The sequence below is a fragment of the Scyliorhinus canicula genome, chromosome 11 (genome assembly GCF_902713615.1).
Source record: "Scyliorhinus canicula chromosome 11, sScyCan1.1, whole genome shotgun sequence".
Taxonomy (NCBI): domain Eukaryota; kingdom Metazoa; phylum Chordata; class Chondrichthyes; order Carcharhiniformes; family Scyliorhinidae; genus Scyliorhinus; species Scyliorhinus canicula.
The window spans coordinates 47,978,987-48,001,394 of NC_052156.1; the positions used below are offsets into that span (position 1 = coordinate 47,978,987).

The 22,408-nt window shown below is 45.0% G+C and overlaps 1 protein-coding gene across 23 annotated transcripts in view; it reads right to left on the minus strand.

Moving 5' to 3' along the window:
* Positions 1 to 22,408, minus strand: part of cadpsa (Ca2+-dependent activator protein for secretion a) — a 736,161-nt gene that overhangs the window by 263,661 nt on the left and 450,092 nt on the right. For all 23 annotated transcript variants that reach the window (XM_038810550.1, XM_038810549.1, XM_038810561.1 and 20 more), the window contains exon 9: positions 110 to 176. In XM_038810550.1, the coding sequence (XP_038666478.1) occupies positions 110 to 176 (67 nt within the window). The remainder of the gene's footprint in view (positions 1 to 109; positions 177 to 22,408) is intronic.

Genomic DNA, 22,408 nt, shown 5'->3' on the forward strand with positions numbered 1-22,408 from the left:
TAATAAAAAAAATACATATTTGACAGTTTGATTTTTGCAAATTGTGTCACCAATTTATAATTCTGGAGAACAATGAAGACAAAGAAATGGAGTATTCATTTTCATTTACCTGCACTAGAACAAAGAATCGTTTTTTCCATCTTTTCCACACATTTTTACCGATGGTCCACAAATACCTAGAAAACAAGCCACAGAAAAGTACATTGTTAGGAAAACAAAGGTAGATTAAGGAATTTTATTTGAATTGGTAAACAATACAATAAAGTATAGTTCTAAGTGTGTTTATTTGATGTTTCTGTGCCTGGAAGTAAAACCTATTGTTAGATTCACGCTGGGCAAAGGTATTGTGTAGATAGGGGCGAGCTTCAATTACAACTGTGATTCTATTGTGCTTAGAGAGGACTATTGCATGAAGAGTAAATAAACCAGCAGTAGTTGCTTAGCAACAGGGGCCTTGTAAGGGAGAGAAGTTTTAAAGTTTTAGTTGAGCTAAATTTGATTGCAGTTGGAGATATGTAGTGAGAGAGAAGGCAGCTCTCACAGCTCTCAACAGAAGCAGTTGGTTTTAGAACGCTAAATGAGGAACATCTTTCTCAGCCTTGCGAGAAGAAAAGCCATACCATGGAGTAATGGATAAGAAAACAAACGCTGGAAACCAAGTCCAGTTAGTTAAGGAAGCTAGAAAAATGAAGAGAGGTTTTCAAGAAGTCTATAGTTAAAGCAACAGATGAAACTGGGAACCAGAACAGATTGCTGTTCAGTAAAGTCACAGAGAGTTGAAAAGGCCATGGATCATGAGTGCCCGAAAGCTATCTGCTGTAGTGCTAAGGTTTGTGAGAGAGTATTACAGTTTTGGAGACATTATTTGAAATAATACTGAAGATTGACGGCTGGACCTCGGGGTTTGTGTAAAAGCCTTTCAGACAAAGGAACCCTGATGGCAGAGGTATTAAACGTGAAAGCAAAACCTTGATGGAAGGTGTGGAGGGAAAGCATAATTTGAAAGTGTGACTTTTTTAAAGCAGCATTTGAAATTCCTCGTTTGGAAGTTGTAGTGAGACAAGGTACAACATAGGAACAGGAGTAGGCCATTCAACCCCTCCAGTCTGTCCCTCCATTTAGATGGCTGATCTGTGTCTATGATTTAGCTCCGTATACATGCCTTTGGACCATGTCCCTTAATATTTTTGCTTGGCAAAAATTTATCTCAGACTTAAAATTAACAACTGATTTAGCTTTGCCTGCTGGTTGTGGGAGAGAGTTTCAAACCTCTACCAGTCTTCAAGTGAAGAAGTTTGTCCTAACATCTCTTCCTAAAATGTCCAGCCCTAATTTTAGAGTATGCCCCTTAGTTTTAGAATCTCTAACAGTGGAAATAATTTATCTTTATCTACCCTGTTAATATCTTGAATACTTCAATTAGATCACCCCTTAGCCTTCTGAATTCTAGTAAAAACAGGTCTAATTTGAGTAACCTCGCCTCGTAACTCAACCTCTGTAAACTAGGTATCAGTTCTGTAAACCTACATTGCACACGCTCCAAGGCCTAAAAATATCCTTCCGAAGGTGTGTTGCCCAGAATTGCTCACAATAGTCAAAGTGTGGTCTAACCAGAGTTTTGTGTAGCTCAATGTATACGAATCATCTGGGTGGCGCGGAGAAGAACCCCCCTGCGCATGCGCTGGGATGACGCCAGCACATGCTTGCGCTCCCGTGCATGTGCCAACTTGCGCCGGCCGGTGGAGGCCCTTTGGCGTTGGTTGGCAAGTTGGTTGGCATGACGGCAAGCCTTTCCGTGCTGGTTGGCGTGGCGCCAAGCCCTTCCGCATCAGCTGGCGTGGCGCCAACCCAACCGGTACCAGCCTAGCCCCTGAAGGTGCAGAGGATTCCGCACCTTCTGGATGGCCCGACGCCGGAGTGGTTCACGCCACTCCTTGGCACCGTTACGGCCCGCCCCGCCGGCTAGGGGAGAATCCCACCTTTGGTAAGAAAGGAAAATAGTAAAATGGAAACTTAGGTTTGAAGAATGGCAGGAAAGGACAGCGAGAAAAAGCCTAAGAAAGCATTAAGGAACAGGATTCAATGCTACAAAGTAAACAAAATGACAAAACTAAAGGCTCTGTACCTGAATGTGTGGAACATGCATGATAAAGTAAATTAATTGAAAGCGCACATCAAAGTAAATAATTATGATCTAACAGCCATTACGGAGACATTACGGAGAGTAGGACAACAGGGATTCGGAATAATAAGGACTATATGACAATTAAGAAGAAGAGGAAGCTAGATAAAAGTGTAGAGGTAACTTAATCAAGGATGGCATTTGTACAACAATTAGAGATGATCTCGGTTCAGAAGATCAGGATGTAGAATCGGTTTGGGTGGAGATAACGAATAGTAGGGGAAATAAGTTACTAGTGGGAGTGGTCTGCAGGCCCCCTAACGGTAATTACAATGTAGGACAAAATATACAAAAAGAAATATAAAGTGCTTATGTAATAATGTCATTAATCATGGTGACTTTAATCAATGTATAAACTAGAAAACTCAGGTTGGCCGTGGTAGCCTGAATAAAGAATTCACAGAAAGCTTTGGAGATAGTTTCTTAGAGCAGCATATTCTGAAACCAACCAAAGAGCAGGTCATATTACACCTGGTATTGTATAATGTGACAGGACTAACTAATTCCCTCAGAGTAAAGGCACCCCTAGGTAGCAGCAACCACAATATGATGAAATTTGTCATCCAGTTAAATAAGAGAAAGTATGTGGGTATGAAAGCTGAGTTAGCTAGGTGAACTGGGATAGTAACCATCTTCAAGTTTGATGATGACATGACATGTCGGATCTTGAACAAAGATAAGGCAGAGTTCAGGCGGAAGGTAGAGAACCTAATGGCGTGGTGTAACAACAACAATCTCTCCCTCAACGTCAGCAAAACCAAGCAGCTGATCACTGACTTCAGGAAGTGAAGTATCGTACACACCCCTGTCTGCATCAATGGTGCCAAGATGGAGATGGTTGACAGCTTCAAATTCCTAGGTGCGCACATCACCAAAAATCTGTCCTGGTCCACCCACGTCAACACTACGACCAATAAAGCACAACAGAGCCTGTACTTACTCAGGAAACTAAGGAAATTTGGCAAGTTCACACTGACTCTAAACAATTTTTACAATTGCATCATAAAAATCATCCTATCTGGCTGCCTCACAGCCTAGTCTGGCAACTGCTCGGCCCAAGACCATAGGAAACTACAGAGAGTCGTGAACACAGCCCAGTCCATCACACAAAATCGCCTCACATCTATTGACTGTCTAGACCTCCCACTGCTTTGGGAAAGTGGGCAGCATAATCAAAGACCCTTCCCATCTGGGATATTCTCTCTTCCAACCTCTTCCATCTGGCAGGAGATACAAAAGTCTGAGAACACGCACTAACAGGTTCAAAAAAAGCTTCTTCCCCGCTGTTACCAGACTCCTGAATGACCCTCTTATGGACTGAACTGATCTCTCCACACATATTCTCTATGGAGTAGTATTACACTCCGTATGCTTCATCCGAACATGTTGTCCGTCAGCTCCTCAAAAGACCAACGGTGTCTGTACACCTTGGGCTGTTGCTGGTTTCCCCCTCTGGATTTCTCCTTGTTAGAGTGTGTTGCGGCCCGGGAACATGGGGTACCATCTCCAGCCTGCATTGACGTCACTGGCTACTTTTGCCAATTTGATTTTTTTTATTTGTTCATGGGACATGGGCATTGCACGATGTGCCAGTATTATTGTCCATCCCTAATTGCCATTGAGGGGCATTTAAGAGTCAGCTACATTGCTGTGAGTCTGGATTCACATGTCGGCCAGGCCAGGTAAGGATGGCAGGTTTCCTTCCCTGAAGGACATTAGCAAACCAGATGAGTTTTTACAATAATTGACAATGATTTCATGGTCATCATTAGACTTTTAATTCCAGATATTTTATTGAGTTTAAATTCCATCAGCTGCCGTGGTGGGATTTGAACTCAGGTCGCCAGATCAATATCCTGGGTCTCTGGGTTACTAGTCCAGTGACAATACCACTATGCCACCGCCTCCCCTGATTTCATCCAATCTATATGGAAATTAAAATCTCCCATAATTATTGCAGTACTTTTCTTACAAGCCCCCATTATTCCTTGAGTTATCCACTGTCCTACAGTCTAAATAAAGTCAGATTGTCTATAAACCACTCCCACTAGTGACCTTTTTCCTTTGCTATTTCTTATCACCACACAAACTGATTCCATATTTTGATCCTCCAAACCAAGATAATTTCTTACCATTGTACTCATCATTGTTTATTAACAGAGCTACCCCCATCTACTTTCTTCCTGTCGTTCTGATAAGTGATGCAATGCCACTTTTGGATGGTTAACTTCTGGAAAAGGAATTTAAAGTTGGTCCTGGTGACGTCTTTAGCGGCATTCAGTAGTGCACCTGCTTCAAAGCAAGAATCTCTGCCAAGATAGTTTGATGCGTATTGTGCAAATCTGAATGCTTTTGTGGTGTAAATGTGAGGAGGACATACTGAACGTCAAATGTTAAATTTATGGCCTGCTGATACTCTGTGATTCAGACCCAGCAGGAGGCTACTGCAACGTTTGGCAAAGGAAAGATAGATCATCGGTGGGAATTCACACTTAACAGGAAATGATGCCACAAGTTTTCTGCATGTATAAGTGACCATCATTTGCCGGGTTATTGAATATTAATTTTCCACAGCTTTGTGGTAGCCATTAAAAAAAGATGTATTAACTTGTGCCCTTTCAAGCCCACACCTTGGTGCGGACATATGAGCATGTGTGTCAGAAATGACACCGTGGCTCAGAATAACTTGAGAAGGTGAAGTCATCCTGAATTCTAAGTACTTCACATTGCTCTACTGTGAGACAGCATAGGACAATGTCACATGTCAAGTATTTATTGTTGCTTTGGCGAGGTGCCGGAACAGACTGCTTTGCATTATGTTTTGGATTTTCATTCTGGATTATCTCAGACCACTGTACTGGTGTCGAAGGAATGTGACAGTGGACACCCACTTGATTGCTCTCTGCGATGAGGTCTCCAAATATCACTCCTTCTGTCCCATTCCCTTTACATCGTTCTGGTTTGTCTTATAAAGGAAGTGAGTTACAACTGAGCAGGTTTTTAAAAACGCTGTATATTGCTGCAGGACATGTTGAGGTTGAACTCCGTGACACTCATCCACTTCTCCTTGGCTGTTTCACACCTTCAGCTATTCGGTTAAACTGAATCCTCCCGGTTTCCCTCTCCTTTTTGTGAGACAGCAATCATCTGATATAAAGTAAGGTTGAATTTCATCAAATTGGAAATACTCTTGTCAAAATGTGAGTGTTGATAAGCATGGATAAATATCAGTAACCATCTGGAGTAAAGTCACATCCGTACTGCATCCTGATCAACTATTCTGCGTACTTTTTATGGATAAATTTTCAGACTTAACCATGTACTCCAATTTGTAACCCATACACATATTGTGGGACACATTTTTAGCAGACAAAACTGCCAGCCGTTATAATAATAATCTTTATTGTCACAAGTAATCTTACATTAACACTGCAGTGAAGTTACTGTGAATATCCCCTAGTCGCCACACTCTGGCGCCTGTTCGAGGCACTGAGGGAGAATTCAGAATGTCCAATTCACCAACAAGCACATCTTTCAGGACTTGTGGCTATTTGGACTGCAAGTATTTTTCATTCGTAAGCTTGTTGAAGGCAAATAGAACATTGATATTTTCAAATGATATGAAGCTGTATAAGAAAGCAGGATATCGGCATCATTGAAGCAGATATATTGAAACTGGGTGAGATGAACAACAAATATTATTTAGCAAAAAATAATATACAAAAAATACAAAATATGAAGGCACAGCTCAAGCCATGCTATTATTATGGAGCAGAACATAGAGCTCAGTGTGCTAATTATCACATGTTCAAATTGTCTGTTACAATTGTCCAAACTTAATATAATATTAGGGTATATGAGATTCACAGAGATAATATCCAAAGTGGGTTTATTTATGCACAGTGGTGCATTGTGGAAATCCCATGGGAACATCAGGGTATACCTTTGAATTGTCACAGTTGAAGATGGCGGCATGCAATGGGAGGTCTGCGTTGGTCAGGAAATAAGCAAAGAATCTGACTGCTAACTATCCACCCGTTCTCTGTGCATACATGACTACACAGTTGAGGCAGACTGGAAAAGTGCAAAAGCTAACCAAAAATAGGGACAAGCCCATGAGAATATTAAAATCAGCATAAACGATGTACCTCTCAGTAACAGTGATTTTAATATTGTAATGCAGCTCTAGTCTATTTTCAGTGTGTGTTGTGCATTAGCGTCACAGGTGTAGATCAGGTTTAACAGGGACAACTGTTTCGAGCTTAGGTGAAATCAGTGTTTAAAGGGAGACTCGTGATTTTGCAACCCTGCAACTTCAAATAGAAATTTGAGTGTTGCAGGTTTGTTCCACCAATTTCACTGCAAGTACAACCGTGTAGCCATTAAGATCATCACTCAACCCATGCCAGGGCTGTTGAAACAGTGTTTTAGGTGGCTGGGCAGATCTGGCGGGTTGTAATGCAGTAGAGTTCTGCCAAGTTTCCAAAGAGATTTGTTGTATTCTGCCTGCTGCACAAATGTGTCATCCAGAGCTGCTTGAAGGAGGCAGACACAGCCAGGAACTGAGCAAGTTAAAAACAAACAGCCAGAAAAGATTCTTACTGCAGGACACTGAGGAAAGACAGAGCCAAACACAAGGTTCACCCAAGTACCATCTGCCCTATCTATTAATGGTGCCCCATTTTCTTTCCTTCCCCAAAAACTCGCCCAAAAATGATCTGACAACCATGGGTCCACATTTCTCTCATCCGTCAAAACCTTACACTATATCATCCTCTCAATCTCTGTGCACAGTGGATGAATAAATTTCAACCAAGTTTAGTTCTGCAACGCTTGAATTCTATGCTCCCTACACTGGTGACAGTGTGTGTCAGCACTCTTCAACCTGTTTTTCTAGGTGTTCCCTCAGTTTTAGTGTCAAAGATGTTAGCTGCTGGGTCTCAGGGGAGGCACTTGTGAAGGGAAATGGGTCATTGCCTGCTTGAAATAGACCATGGGATAGTCACAATGCTGCAGAAGGCTGTTCACTTTCGGTGACATTTAATGTCAGAAGGGAAGTTGGAGAGGATGTTTCATCACTCTGAGGGGCAGCAGCCTCAACCGTGTCTTCCCCAGCCACGTTCCTCCACCTGGTCACTCTCTCAGTATGCCCTATGAGTTAGTATTATAGAATCCCTGCCATGCAGAGAGAGGCCATATGGCCCATCAAGTCTGCACCGACCCTTCGAAAGACCACCCTGCCTATGCCCAATCCCCCACCCTATCTCCGTAACCCCACTTAACCGTTGGGCACTAAAGGGCAATTTAGCATGATCAATCCACCTCACCTGCACATCTTTGAACTGTAAGGAGGAAACCGGAGTCCCCTGATGAAACCTACGCAGATACGGGGAGAATGTGCAAACTCCAGACAGGCATGCAGGTTTGGAATCAAACCCGGGTCCCTGGCGCTCTGAGGCAGCAGTGCCCTAGTTGTGTAGTAGGGCACAGGATGGGAATGAGGCCATGTATAATGGGTGTCTTCATCCACTCCTCTTGTATATTGGGCCGAGCCAGTTGGGAGTCCAAGGCTTCAATAGTGACAAGAGAATGTCCCACTGTGCTGTATACTGGCCAGCAAACCTTTGAGGGTTCTGAGGTCATTCTGTATTGGCTGTAGAAAATGATAGTATTTCAGACAGCATAATTTGTTCAAACATGAAGGTGAGATCACTGAGCTGAAGAATATATCTGAGCTCTTCCTGGAGTGAGTAAATTCTTGTTTATCCTCTGCCTCCACCCTACTCTTGATGGCACATGGTATGTGCTTCACCAGTAAAAGCAGCTCTCCTTGTAATATTTATTCTTACAATTTGGCACTCTTGCTTCTCCTGGTTTCAGATTCAGGGAAGGAAATGCGAAAACCTACCTCCGAAGTTGCAGGCTGTCCCAAGATCTGCTTTTATTGAGTGTAACGAGTATTGATGGCTGCTGCAAACCCAATTTTCTACAAGTAAATATTGGGAAGATTGAAGCCATTGCTTTCAGTCTGTGCCACCGATTCTGTTCCCCAGCTAATGATTGCATCATTCTCACTGGAACCAGTCTGAGTTCGAGCCTCTTGATTAACAGCCATGGTGTCACATTTGATCTCAAGAACTTCCGGTGGCGGCAGGTGAGGGGAGTTCGCCCGCTAGATAGCTCTAACCAGGATCTGCGTTTACTTTAGGCCTTTCTGCCTGATTTTTCAGGCTATTCTTGAAGGAAAGCATTCTGGATCGGTAATACAGGGTTCCTGCACCAAACATCTGCCAAAAAGCAAAGGAAACAAAAAACCCACAGAAGGTAATTCTTCATCGGACTCAGAGGCTTCGCCAGCCGAGAGAAAATGGCGGCGGCGGCATTGTCGACGATGGCCGACCTAATAACAGCGAACATGCTCTCGGGTGCGTTTGCAAAGCAGTTTGACAAACACTTTGACGAGCAAGGGATGTTGGTGTTGGAGAGTCCACAAAAATCGATTGAGGAGCCGTCCGGGTGAAACTCGATAAGACCACCGAGGTAATAAAGAAGCATGGTGAGATGCTAAAGGGTGTGGAGAGGGGGAGAGGGCACTGATGAGGCAATGTGAGCAGCTTACATCATTGGAAGCCAAGAACAAGGCAAGAACAAAGAAAAGTACAGCACAGGAACAGGCCCTTTGTCCCTCCAAGCCCGTGCCGACCATGCTGCCCGTCTAAATAACCCGGGGCGGCACGGTAGCACAATGGTTAGCACGATTGCTTCACAGCTCCGGGGTCCCAGGTTTGATTCCCGGCTTGGGTATCTGTCTGTGTGGAGTCTCCACGTTCTCCCCGTGTGTGCGTGGGTTTCCTCCGGGTGCTCCGGTTTCCTCCCACAGTCCAAAGATGTGCAGGTTAGGTGAATTGGCAATGATAAATTGCCCTTAGTGCCCAAAAAGGTTGGGTGGGATTACAGGGATAGGGTGGAGGTGTGGGCTTAAGTGGGGTGCTCATTCCAGGGGCTGGTGCAGACTCGATGGGCCGAATGGCCTCCCCCTGCACTCTAAATTCAATGAGGAATGCCCCCATTCTGCTTCGCAACAGAACGATGGGCCGACATTCGCCCGAGAGAGCGCAGCTGGGGCTTTGGGTTTGATGTATCCTGAAAAAGGCAACACTTCCCATAGTGTAGCACTCCCTCAGTGCCTTGCCTGTGCCAAGCTGTATTTTCCTGCTCACGTTTCTGGACTGGGAATCTGAGCTCAGTGGCAGGTGTGCTGCCAGCTGAGTCACAGACAGATTCAGCAGTGCTTCTTACAGAGCGTATTGACTTGCTCAGAGCATTTCAAAATAAAATGGTCAAATTCCAGACTCAAATGAGCACTAAACAGATGCCAGGCGATCACCAAGTCATGCAAGCATAAATTTAAAGATCAGGTAAAGCATCTGGATGGTCAGTCATTGTTCCATTTTTCTGGTAGCAGCTGATATTTGAAAGACAAGGTCAAAGTCAACAGTCTGAAGCTTTGTTGAAACTTCCAACAGTGCAAACCTAAATAAACACCGTAGAATTCAGTGCAGTATCTTATATAACTTCGTCTCATAATTCAAAGAGCAATACAGTACAGAAACAGGCCCTTTGGCCCTCCAAGCCTGTGCCGGTCATACCAACCTTGGCCAAAACCCTCAGCACTTCCATGTGCCATATCTGTCCATACCCATCCTCTCCATGTGTCTGTCGAGATGCCTTCGGAATGCCGTTAATGTATCTGCTGCCACAACCTCCCCTGGCAATGCATTCCCGGCACTCACCACCCTCTGCCTCGCACATCTCCTCTAAACGTTGCCCAATGGACCTTAAATCTATGCCCCCTGGTGACTGACCCATCTACCTTGGGAAAGAGTGCCTGCCCATCCACTCTATCCACACACCTCATAATCTTGTAGACCTCTATCAGATCACACGTCAACCTCCATCGTTCTAATGAAAACAGTCCGAGTCTATTCTGCATCTCTGCATAACTAACACCCTCCAGACCAGGCAACATCCTGGTAAACCTCCTCTCCACCTTCTCCAAAGCCTCCGCATCCTTCTGGTAGTGTGGCGACCAGAATTGTGCACAATATTCCAAGTGCAAATTCAAAATATATATTTCATTTTTTTAGCATTAAATTCATACTTTTCCATCCAATTCACATTACTAAATACAAATATCTGGATATTTCAAAGCTCTTTCACACAAAAAGTGATTTTATCAGGAGAATTCTCTCAGTGTGAAATTTCTCCTAACAGTAGCCACTTTAAATTTGGTTTCCCTGACAAGTATGGAAGGATTCTATAGGTCTGATCTACTGGCCGCGTTGCACCTGAATGGGAGTGTGATGCGGCCGGTAGATGCCGGAAGAAGCCTCCGTGTGCTTCCAGGCAGCCAGCGTGGCTTGTGAGATCTACCCAGATCTTGCAAGGCGTTGCGATTAGGATCCCACTCACAATGGACGTGACCAAGCCTCACACACCTAAGTCAGTTTAAAACCCACTTAGGCATGCTCACCGAGGATGTACGGGACTCCCGGCATCCAGCCACCTCACCAGGAAGCCCCCTGTTGGGCACCGTTCATTACTGGTCCACAGAAACATGGACCAGGCAGAATCGCACCCGTGCAATCGGAGGTTCCTGGGTGGTCAGGGACAGGGCAGGGTAGCCCTCTGACCCTCCCCCCTGGAACACGGGCACCGTGGCACTGCGAGGCTGGAATCTTGGCACTGCCACCCAGGCACTGCCAAGGTGCCAGGGTGGCACTGCAAAGCTGGCAGAAGCACTGCCAGGGTGCCAGTGTCAGGGTGTCCGGGCGCCAAAAGTCTGGGCCAGGGGGAGTCATGCCCGTGAAAGGAGATTCGAGGAGGGGTATGAAGGATGAGGGAGTGCAGAGCGGGCATGAGGGACCTCCCGACTGGGGGGATGAAGGGTGGGGGTCCCGGAAGGTGGGAAGGCCCAAAACGAGGAGTGGGAAGGACCAAAAACTGGGGCCCTCAGTGACCCCACAGTCGGGCATTATCTTGGTGGGGGGTAATTTACATGTGTCTGGGGAGTGACATTGCCCATGGGTAGGGGTGTGGGGGACCCACAAGCCCACTTAGAGATCGGGGCCTCCTTTCAAAATGGTGGCCCGATCACTGAAGAATGAGTCTGACCAACAAGTTCAGTTCCCTGGTGATGAAAATAATTCTAAGTGTTTGTGGACTTAATCAGGGAGAAACTCCCCAGAGCCCACGAAGTGACTAAATGTGGTTAGATAGCGGTGGGGAACTTGCCAACAGAGCCAGCGAGAAACCCTAGTAAAACACGTCCCAAATGACACTTTTGTGAGGGCCATGAAGAATCCAGCACAAGTTTGTACAGTCAAGCAGAAAGTAACTTTATTTACACAGGGCCAGGAGTTCACTACTGGCTCCCTCTCTCGCCAGTACAACATTGGCCAGCTCTATTTATACAGCTGTGATACTCACCTCCCCAAGTGATGACACCCCACCATGGGGTCACTGAGGGCCCCCAACTTTAGGCCCTCCCGCTCCCCCTCCCGGGCCCTGCCACCCTCCAGGACCCCATCACTCAGCCCCCAACTTTTCAGGGGCCCCTTCATATCCACCCTGCGCTCCCCCATCCTTCATTCCCCCCTTCCCCACCGCATTGGGGGAGCTTATATTCCTCAAATACCATGGGGTAACCAATTGCCCCAGTCAATCGGAACTGGGCAGGTTATAATAGACACGTAGAAACCTTTCCGTTAGATCGTGCCCGCTATGTTGATATAAAAACATAATTTTAATGTTAATTCTTTTTTAAAAGGACATCCTTTTGGACATTATTTCAACATTATTCAAGCAGCTCTCAGGACAATAATCTATGCAATGGCGAGATGTGGTGAGATGATTGTACATTGATGATAAAAAAAGTAGGGGAAACAAATTTTGGATAACCTGGTAGCTTCCACAAAGCAGTTCAACATGAATATTGGTCTTTAGCAGCAATAGCCAATTACTTTAGAAAAACAATTCTAATTATAAAAGTTTTCCATCGCCAGCCAAAAAATATCATTTAATATACAGGGAAACAGCAAATCTTTGGATTTGGCCCTGATCTGTGGTTTCACACACTAAACATACAATACTACCCAGCTAGTAACGATTAATAGTTATACTTTTCCTGTCATAACATGGAGGTTGATTTTAACACTACCCACATCCTCCCTGTATTCATACACAAAAAGTGATTTGGTTTGCATTTCCTTATATTCTTATCATTCTGAATACATTTGGTTAAATGTTGGGAAATTAACTTGGAAAAAATTTGCGTATAAATTTTTACTTAATATCTGACACACATATTGTGGTAAATAACATAACGGTCAATTATCACTAGAATCACAAAAAATAATTTAGTGTCAGATGTATTGAATTGGCATATCAAATGGAGGATTACTTTTGTTCGTCTTTTTATGTAATTACTTTTAATTAATTAACAATCAGGTGTTGAGTGCTTTTTTAAGAAAAATGTGGCTACGGAATATCATATTTTTGACCAAAGGCTAACTAATAAAGTACAATAGAGTTTTTATTGTGTCTTTGTAGAGAACATTTATTTTCACAGTTGAAGGTGTTAATATAAAAATTGCTGTAGCAATTGCTGCAGCACGGTAGCACTGTGGCTTCACAGCTCCAGGATCCCAGGTTCGATTCCTCGCTGGGTCACTGTCTGTGCGGAGTCTGCACGTTCTCCCTGTGTCTGTGTGGGTTTCCTCCGGGTGCTCCAGTTTCCTCACACAGTCCAAACATGTAGAGGTTAGGTTGATTGGCCATGCTAAATTGCCCTTAGTGTCCAAAAAAGATTAGAAGGGGTTATTGGGTTACGGGGATAGGGTGGAAATGAGGGCTTAAGTGGGTCGGTGCAGACTCGATGGGCCGAATGGCCTCCTTCTGCATATTCTATGTTCTCTGTTTTTAATTGACCTTGCTTAGTTTTATGATTAATCATTAATAGAACAGATTTTTAAAGCCTAATATGTAAACAGTGCAAAACAACATTTCTGTGACACTTCAGTTATCTCATCAAAGAATCGGTTGTGTCGTTTCGTACAATTGTAACAATAACGGAATGAACAAAGCTCATTATGGCTAAGGCTGGGAATTATGAAGCGTACCCCAGCCCTGGAACGGAATCGTAAAGTTCTGGATCATCGTGATAAATAAAGCTCACAAGAACTAATAACACGCATCAGTGATTGCCGCATGAAAAACTGACAGAAAATTGGTGACCTGTTTAGCAAAACTAATCACACTGACATTTCACACGTCATTCTTCACACATGGCGCACAGAGGCAGCACCAAAATGACTTTGATATGGGGTAAGAAATGCCCATTTGATTGAAATTTTTTTAAAAAAGGATTCAGTGAATTTGATTCAGGGAAGTGGATTTGTATCAGCTGCTGCTCAACTCCAGGGTGAGCCAAGACTGCCCTCTGCTGGATGGAAAAAGGAAATAAAAAAACAACTTCCTTGAACGAAACATGGGATCAAAAGTAATGAAATAATTCCAGCTTATTTGGCGAGCAGTATTCATTTCTTAGTACATTTTTAGGATGAGTACAAAGCATATGCCTCTATTGATGCTTACGTATTGACCTAATTCGGGGAAAATATTTTCCAGCTATTAAATGCTGCAAAGAATCCTGATTAAGTTTATTACAGCTCTTTATCGAGAGTATCTTTTTTGCAGACAATGCTCATTTATTACATCGATCCAAGTGGCTTTTAGTTTCTTCTTCCACTGTATTTTCTAGGAGTTCTCTATTAATCCACTTCTATCACAGGATTTATTGCAAAACTGGCCTAATCTCACTGTGCAAGAACACAGCTCCAAGCTGACAGGGAAGCTCTTAACTTCATAAGGAGTGCGAAAGGGACTGCATTCCTCCAGGAGGCTTATCATGGTGTCATGGAAGATAATGAACTCTGCAGAAATCGTGCGATCTCTCCCCTTGCTCCTCCTTCAAGCAGAAGCTCACAAATTGGCTCACAATTAGATAATTAATCAATAAGTACAGAAGAGTATAACAATCTGATGATGCAGAAACGGAAAATGAATGATGTCAGGGCTCAGGAATCCCCATTTTGCAAATATATGTCGTAGCAGGTGATAAAGAAACTGTCCATGTAGCACAGGAACCGATTATATCACATCATACTGATAAACCGAATACTAAATCTGCTTCCACTGTCTGACTGATTTTTACTTTATTCTCACAGAAGTAGGTCTAAATCTTCAGATAGATAAAATATTTAGTGGGTGAGCCAGATGGTTACGGCTCCAGTTCATTACTATGACCGTCTAGGGGTAAGTTTTCTCACCTTTTCTGGTGTTAAGTGTCATGCAGGAACAGTAAAATAAATTATTTTGCAAGGAATTTCAGATGGCAGCAGTTTCTGCCAAATATCTGCCTTTAAAAGACACTAAGGTCTGGATTTCCCCATTCCCTGATTGAAGGAGCTGAAGAATGGGGCCAGGAAGATAGGAAATAATGGGGAGTCACATCAGGCCAGCTCCCTAACACATTTCCCCTTCAGGGGAGTTTCCCAGGCAGACTGCAAGCCACGTCACTTGCTCAGTGTGTGGAGGAAGGCAGCTAGTTTGGTAATTAAGGCTTCACATATAGGCCGTTTTGCACCGGCACTGTTATTTTACTGATGTTGAAACTATCCCCCACTTTGTTTTGGGGCCACCAGCTCAATTGGGTTGACTCCCAGCAGCATTCCTGAAAGCAAATTAAGTCATAGACTCTCTGCCTCAATGACAGGGCTACAGCCCCATTAGACAACAGCCCCATTAGACAACAGCCCTGGCAGTGGTTTCTTGTACATCCCAATTCCCCACCCACGCCAGGTCTCTTTAATTGAGCGCTTCTCCGCAGAGAGGACAGGGTCAGCCAATTCAGGGGCTTCCCCCCACAAAATTGCACTGGTGGGTATGCTGCAATAAGAGTAGGCTCAGGACCCCCACATGGGTCTGATATTGGTTCCCAACATCCAAACTAGAATTCAGTCCTAAATTTCCTTGTATTTTTGGAGCCTTCAGCCAACTGATTTGTGTGTCAGAACTGGTCTCCGTTATATATTTCAAAGTGCTTTGAACTTTCTGTATTCTCAATGATCTGAGATAAGCTGCACTGAGTTGTCTGAAGTGTAGCAGATTCCAGGATTGGCTGTTGAAGGAGTGAGGCGATCCTGACTCAGAAGAGACTGGTTGTGATGTTTGAACAAACATTTCTCCAGGCGGAAGCAAATTCTGAAGACTTTTTTTTGTGGTTCGAACTTCTCTTGTAGGAGATGGCCCTTGCCTGGCACTTGTGTGGTGCAAATGTAACTTGCCACTTGTCAGCCCAAGCCTGGACATTGTCCAGATCTTGCTGCATTTGGACATGGACTGCTTCATTATCTGAGGAGTCGTGAATGGTGCTGAACATTGTGCAGTCATCCGCAAACATCCCCACTTCTGATCTTATGATGGAAGGGAGGTCATTGATGAAGCAGCTGAAGATGGTTGGGCCTAGGACACTAGCCTGAGGAGCTCCTGCGGTGATGTCCTTGAGCTGAGATGATTGACCTCCAACCACCACAACGTTCTTCCTTTATGCCAAGTATGACTTCAACCAGCTGAGAGTTTTCTCCCTGATTCCCACTGATTCCAGTTTAGCTAGGGGTCCTTGATGCCATACTCGGTTAAATGCTGCCTCAAGGGCAGTTGCTCTCATTTCACCTCTGGCATTCAGCTCTTTTGCCTATGTGTGAACCAAGGCTGTAATGAGATCAGGAACTGAATGACCCTGGTGGAACCCAAACAGGGCTGGGTTTGCCAATGTCGTTTCTGGTCATTACTGGTGGCCGGGTGGTCCGTCTGGCTTCATTCCTTCTTTGTATTTTTGAATACAATTGAATGGCTTGTTGGGTCATTTCAGAAAGCATTTAAGAGGGGCATTGCTGTGGGTCTGGGGTCACATGTAGGCCAGACCAGGGAAGGGTGGCAGATTTCCTTCCCGAAAGGACATTAATGAACAAGATGGGTTTTTAAAAACAATCGACAATGGTTTCATGGTCATCATTAGACTTTCAGGGCGGCATGTGGTGCAGTGGTTAGCACTGGACTGCGGCGCTGAGGACCCGGGTTTGAATCCCGCCCCTGGGTCACTGTCCGTGTGGAGTTTGCACATTCTCTCCATGTCTGCGTGGGTTTCACCCCCACAACCCAAAGGTGTGGAGGTTAGGTCACACTAAATTGCCCCTCTAATTGGATAAAAAATAATAATTGGGTACTCTTAATTTATTTTTTTTAAATGATTAGACTTTTAATTCCAGATATTTTAGTGAGTTTAAATTCCACCACCTGCCATGGCACGATTCGAACCCGGGTCCCCAGATCATCATCCTGATTCTCTGGATTACTTTTTTAAAAATCTTTAATAAAATTTCGAGTACCCAATTATTTTTTTTCCAATTATTTTTGTTCTAATTACGGAGCAATTTAGCATGGCCAATTCACCAACCTTGCACATCTTTTAGCGTTGTGGGTGCTGTGAGAGTCACGCAGAAATGGGGAGAAGGTGCAAACTCCAGGGTCGGGGTCGAACCCGGGTCCTCAGCACCGTGAGGCAGCAGTGCTAATCACTGCACCATCATGCCGCCCATGGGTGTCTCGATTACTAATCCAGCGGCAATACCACTACTCCACCGCCTATATTCTGCCCTATATTCGGCACGGCTATAAGAATTCTGTTTGACTAGGCAATTTTCCATAAGAATTCACAATATTGAAGTTTTCCTCTGGAGAAGACATCATTCTGAACTTGACTAATTAGCTCAGCAATCAAGTTAAGTCAATAATTAGTCAGTTAAGAGAATAATTTTTCATCTCATTTCTCAGGGATGACAGCGTCCGGTGTTCAGTTGATTCATTGACCTTGTGCTCAGCATCATCTACACATGAAGGTAACGATGGTTCAATTCTGTGCTACTTTTGAGTGTGGATGCTGTAACCTTGTGGGCTCCATAAAATCAGGAGCTGACATTTTGTTTTCCCAAAAGCAGGTTCAAATTTCGAGAGTAAATCAGGGGCATGTTTGTGGCAGGTTAGGCCTCCTGCCGCCCCACGGCGAGTTTGTACTTGTAATGCATCTGCATGCCTTGAATACTGATTATATTAACATCTTTTACAATTGCATTCTACCTTCCACTCAGTTCATTTAAAGGTGGCGTGCGACGGTCAGCTTTGTGCAGTTGTTGAATTCTGCAGCACAAGGGAGGAAAACAAGAGAAGGAAAATGGCAGTTTGCATGGAGGCTTGGGACTGGAATTGGCACGCCAGGCATGAGGGAGTGGTGGAGAGTGGTGTGGGGGGCATGGAGAGTGGAAGAGGGATCCAAAGAAGATCAAAGAGTGGGGCTGAGGCCATGGAGGCTTGAAGTGGGAAGGTCTTGGGGTCCTGGGTGTGGTGGGGGAGTGGGTGGTGGGGATATTCAGTCAAGGTAAGAAAATGAGGGGTCTAAAAGACGGTCAGTGTTTTCCATATCATAACTCTGCCAAGCCAGGCTTCATGCAAACTCTAGTTTATTTTGATAATGACAAGATGTACAACGTTTGAATCCAAGCCCAGGGACCATGGGAAATGCCGGTCCAGATCTGTGCTGATGTTGTGGCCATTACAGATACATGGATTTCACAGGGGCAGGAATGGTTGTTAGATGTTCCGGGGTTTGGATATTTTAGGGAGGGAGGTAAAAGAGGAGAGGAAGTGGCACTGTTAATTCAAGAGTGCATTACCGCTGCAGAAGAGGAGGTAGTCAAGGAGGGTTTGTCCGCTAAGTCAGTATGGGTGGAAGTCAGAAACAAGAAAAGAGCAGTCACTTTATTGGAAGTTTTCTTTACACCCCCCAATAGCAGCAGAGAGATGGAGAAACAGATTGGGCAGCAGACCTTGGAAAGGTGCAGAAGTAACTGAGTTGTTGTCATGCGTGACTTCAATTTCCCTAATATTGACTGGAACCTCCTTAGTGCAAATGGTTTGGATGGAGCAGATTTTGTCAGGTGCGACAGGAAGGATTCCCGACTCAATATATAGATAGGCCAACTGGGGGGGGGGGGGGGGAGGCCATATTGGATTTGGTGCTTGGCAACGAACCAGGCCCGGTGTCAAATGTCTCGGTGGGAGAGCATTTCGGTGACAGTGATCACAACTCCTTGACCGTTACCAGAGTCATGGAGAGGGATAGGAACAGACAGTATGAGAAGGTATTTAATTGGGGGAGGGGAAATTATACTGCTATTAAACAGGAGCAGAGGAGCATAAATTGGGAACAAATGTTCTCAGGGAAATGCACAACAGTAATGTGGGAGTTTTAAGGAGCACTTACTGCGAGTGCTGGAAAGTTTTGTCCCACTGAGACAAGGATCTGCGCCTCCACCGTTCACTCCGAATAGACACTCCTCAAATCCGCTAGTGATTACTGCACTGAGGATGGAGAACCAGTGCTGGCAGCACTTTGGGATTGAGGACATGTACATGGGGCCTCCGATCTGTGACAACCACTGATTTGTTCCAGCGAGACTGGACACGAGGTTTTGGGAGTTGGGTGTTTTAGAGACCTGTTTGCTGGGGGGAAGTTTGCGGACTTTTTGGAGCTAAAAGAGGGATGCACAAGGGAAATGGGTTCAGGTGCCTGGAGATCAGAGCCTTTCTGAGAAAGGAGGTGGGCTCATTCCCGATGTTGCCACCCCCGGGGCTGCAGGACAGGCTCTTATCAGAGGACATGATTGGGAATCGCAAAATCTCAGACATTTATGCGGAGCTGAGCAAAAAGGAGGAAGCACCAGTGGAGGAAATTGGGCAAAAGTAGGGAGAAATGAGATGGGGCGATGCAGGAAGGGATTTGGAAGGATGCTCTACTCAGGATTAACACATCTTCGTCATGCGGAAGATTAAGCCTAATACAGTTTAAGCTGGTGCACAGGGCTCATATGACGGTGTCATGGATGAGTTGATTCTTTCTGGGATAGAGGACCAAAGCGGGCGATGTGCCTGGATACCGGCGAACCACACACACATGTCTGGGCATGCCGGAGGCAGTTTGGGTTCTGGAAGGGGGTCACGGAGGTATTTTCAAAGGTTTTGGAAGTGGAGGTAACACCGTGTGTAGCAATTTTTGGAGTGTCAGATGACCCGGGTGTTCAGATGGTGAAAATGGCTGACGCAGCAGCCTTTGCCTCTCTGCTAGCTCGAAGGAAGATCTTGCTGAGTTGGCAGGTTTCGGAGCCATCAAGGGTAGGGTCATGGATGAGTAACCTGGCGGAATTTCTACACGATATTCAGCTGCTTTTGCATCAATAAGTCACAAGTCTGGTTACATAGTCTTTATTTACCTCAATGAGTGTAGCTCCATCAACACCCAAAAAGCTCGAGAGTATCCATTATGATGAACTCCACTCTATGGTCACCCCACCTGCTGATTTAAATATCCACTCACTCCATCATCATGTGGAGATGTCTGCGTGGACTGGCGTGGGCACAGTAAGAAGTCTTACAACAATTACAAGGGGACATAAATCTAAGGTGAATGGTGGAAGATATAGGGGGGATGTCAGAGATAGGTTCTTTACCCAGAGAGTAGTGGGAGCGTGGAATGCACTGCCTGTTGAAGTAGTTGAGTTGGAAACATTAGGGACCTTCAAGCGACTATTGAATAGGTACATGGATTACGGTAGAATGATGGGGTGTCGATTAATTTGTTCTTAATCTAGGAAAAAAGTTCGGCACAACATCGTGGGCCGAAGGGCCTGTTCTGTGCTGTATTTTTCTATGTTCTATGTAAGTCCGACAGGTGTTTTTTGAATCATTAGCTTTTGGAGCAGAGCTCCTTCGTCAGATGCGACCGAACAGCATTGTGGGTATATCTACACCACACGGATTGCAAAGGTTCAACAATAAGGCAACTCAAAGACAACAATGGAGGAAAATGGAAGGTTTTTTAAAAATAAACTTAGAGTACCCAATTCATTTTTCCAATTAAGGGGCAATTTAGCGTGGCCAATCCACCTACCCTGCACATCTTTGAGTTGTGGGGGCGAAACCCACGCAAACACGGGGAGAATGTGCAAACTCCACACGGACAGTGACCCAGAGCCGGGATCGAACCTGGGACCTCGGTGCCATGAGGCTGCAGTGCTACCGCTGCGCCACTGTGCTGCCCTTGGAAAACGGAATGTTGGCCTTGCAAGTGATACACATCCTGGGAATTAATTTTTTTTCAAATCCCAGTTGGACGGAGCTCACCCTTGCATGGCTTCTCTGAACACTTATGGCAAATCCAGCACAGCAGTGGGTGCTACAGGAGGAGCAGGAAGAGGATGATGAGGATGTGGATGTAAGCCACCCAGGAGTTCCAGTTGCATGGTACTGTCATCTCTCAGGACAGCAGCACATATCAGACCATTCAGCCATTCCCTCAGAGTACTACCCCGTTGGAATCTGGGAAAGGCCACTAGATGCTAAGGGGCCAGTGAACGGGATAGAAGTCATCATAGTTCAGTTAACCTCCTGTCGAACATGAGCTGCCAAGCAGCTCAGATAATCCTAGTCCTCAAATGGCAGCCAAAAGAAGCAAGCGATTAGACAAAAGAAAGGCACATGGAGATTCACAAGGAAAGCACTGTGTAGAGAAAATGATGGCTGATTTTGCACATTTTGGAATTCACTGTAATAAGACCACAAGAACTAGGAGCAGGAGTAGGCCATCTGGCCCCTCGAGCCTGCTCCGCCATTCAATGAGATCATGGCTGATCTTTTGTGGACTCAGCTCCACTTTCCGGCCCGAACACCATAACCCTTAATCCCTTTATTCTTCAATAAAACAGAATGTGCACACATTTAGCACTTCATTATTGATGGAGGTTGGTGTCATACAAGAAAGGATGTACTTGTGTGGTACTTATATTTCTCTCAGGAGAGACTGATTTGCACAGTCCAGTAGAGACAAAGAAGACTGATGTATTGTCACATTGTAGGATAAGTGGTGGGTTGAGAGAAAGTTGCTTTATGTGAAAGGGAGAGAAGGTTGTGCTGTCAAAGACAGGGGGCGGGATTCGGAGGATCGCCCCGGGTGGGGGGGGGGGGGGGGTGAATTCATGCGATGCCACTCCGACGCCGGTCCGCCGATTCTCCGGGTCAAGCCTAGGAATCGTTCGGTGAGTAATTAACTTCCTGACACCCCCCCACAAAGCCTGTCCACCATCTACAAGGCACAAGTGAGGAGTGAATGAATTCTCTCTACATGCATGGATGAGTGCAACAACACACAAGAACCTCAAATCCATCCAGGACAAAGCAGCCCACTTGATTGCTCTCCCTTCCACACGCATTCAAACCCTCCACCACGGACAAAGAGTGGCAGCCATGGTTACCATCTACGAGACTGCAATAACAGTTGTTATTGCAATAACAGTTGGGGCGCTTGATAGTTACAGGGAAGCGAGGAAGGATCTAAAGAGAGAGCTAAGACGAGCAAGGAGGGGACATGAGAAGTCTTTGGCAGGTAGGATCAAGGAAAACCCAAAAGCTTTCTATAGGTATGTCAGGAATAAAAGAATGACTAGGGTAAGAGTAGGGCCAGTCAAGGACAGTGGTGGGAAGTTGTGTGTGGAGGCTGAGGAGATAAGCGAGATACTAAATGAATACTTTTTGTCAGTATTCACTCAGGAAAAAGATAATATTGTGGAGGAGAATGCTGAGACCCAGGCTATTAGAATAGATGGCATTGAGGTGAGTAGGGAAGAAGTGTTGGCAATTCTGGACAAGGTGAAAATAGATAAGTCCCCGGGGCCTGATGGGATTTATCCTAGGATTCTCTGGGAAGCCAGGGAAGAGATTGCTGAGCCTTTGGCTTTGATTTTTAGGTCATCATTGGCTACAGGAATAGTGCCAGAGGACTGGAGGATAGCAAATGTGGTCCCTTTGTTCAAGAAGGGGAGTAGAGATAACCCCGGTAACTATAGGCCGGTGAGCCTAACATCTGTGGTGGGTAAAGTCTTGGAGAGGATTATAAAAGATACGATTTATAATCATCTAGATAGGAATAATATGATTAGGGATAGTCAGCATGGTTTTGTGAAGGGTAGGTCATGCCTCACAAATCTTATCGAGTTC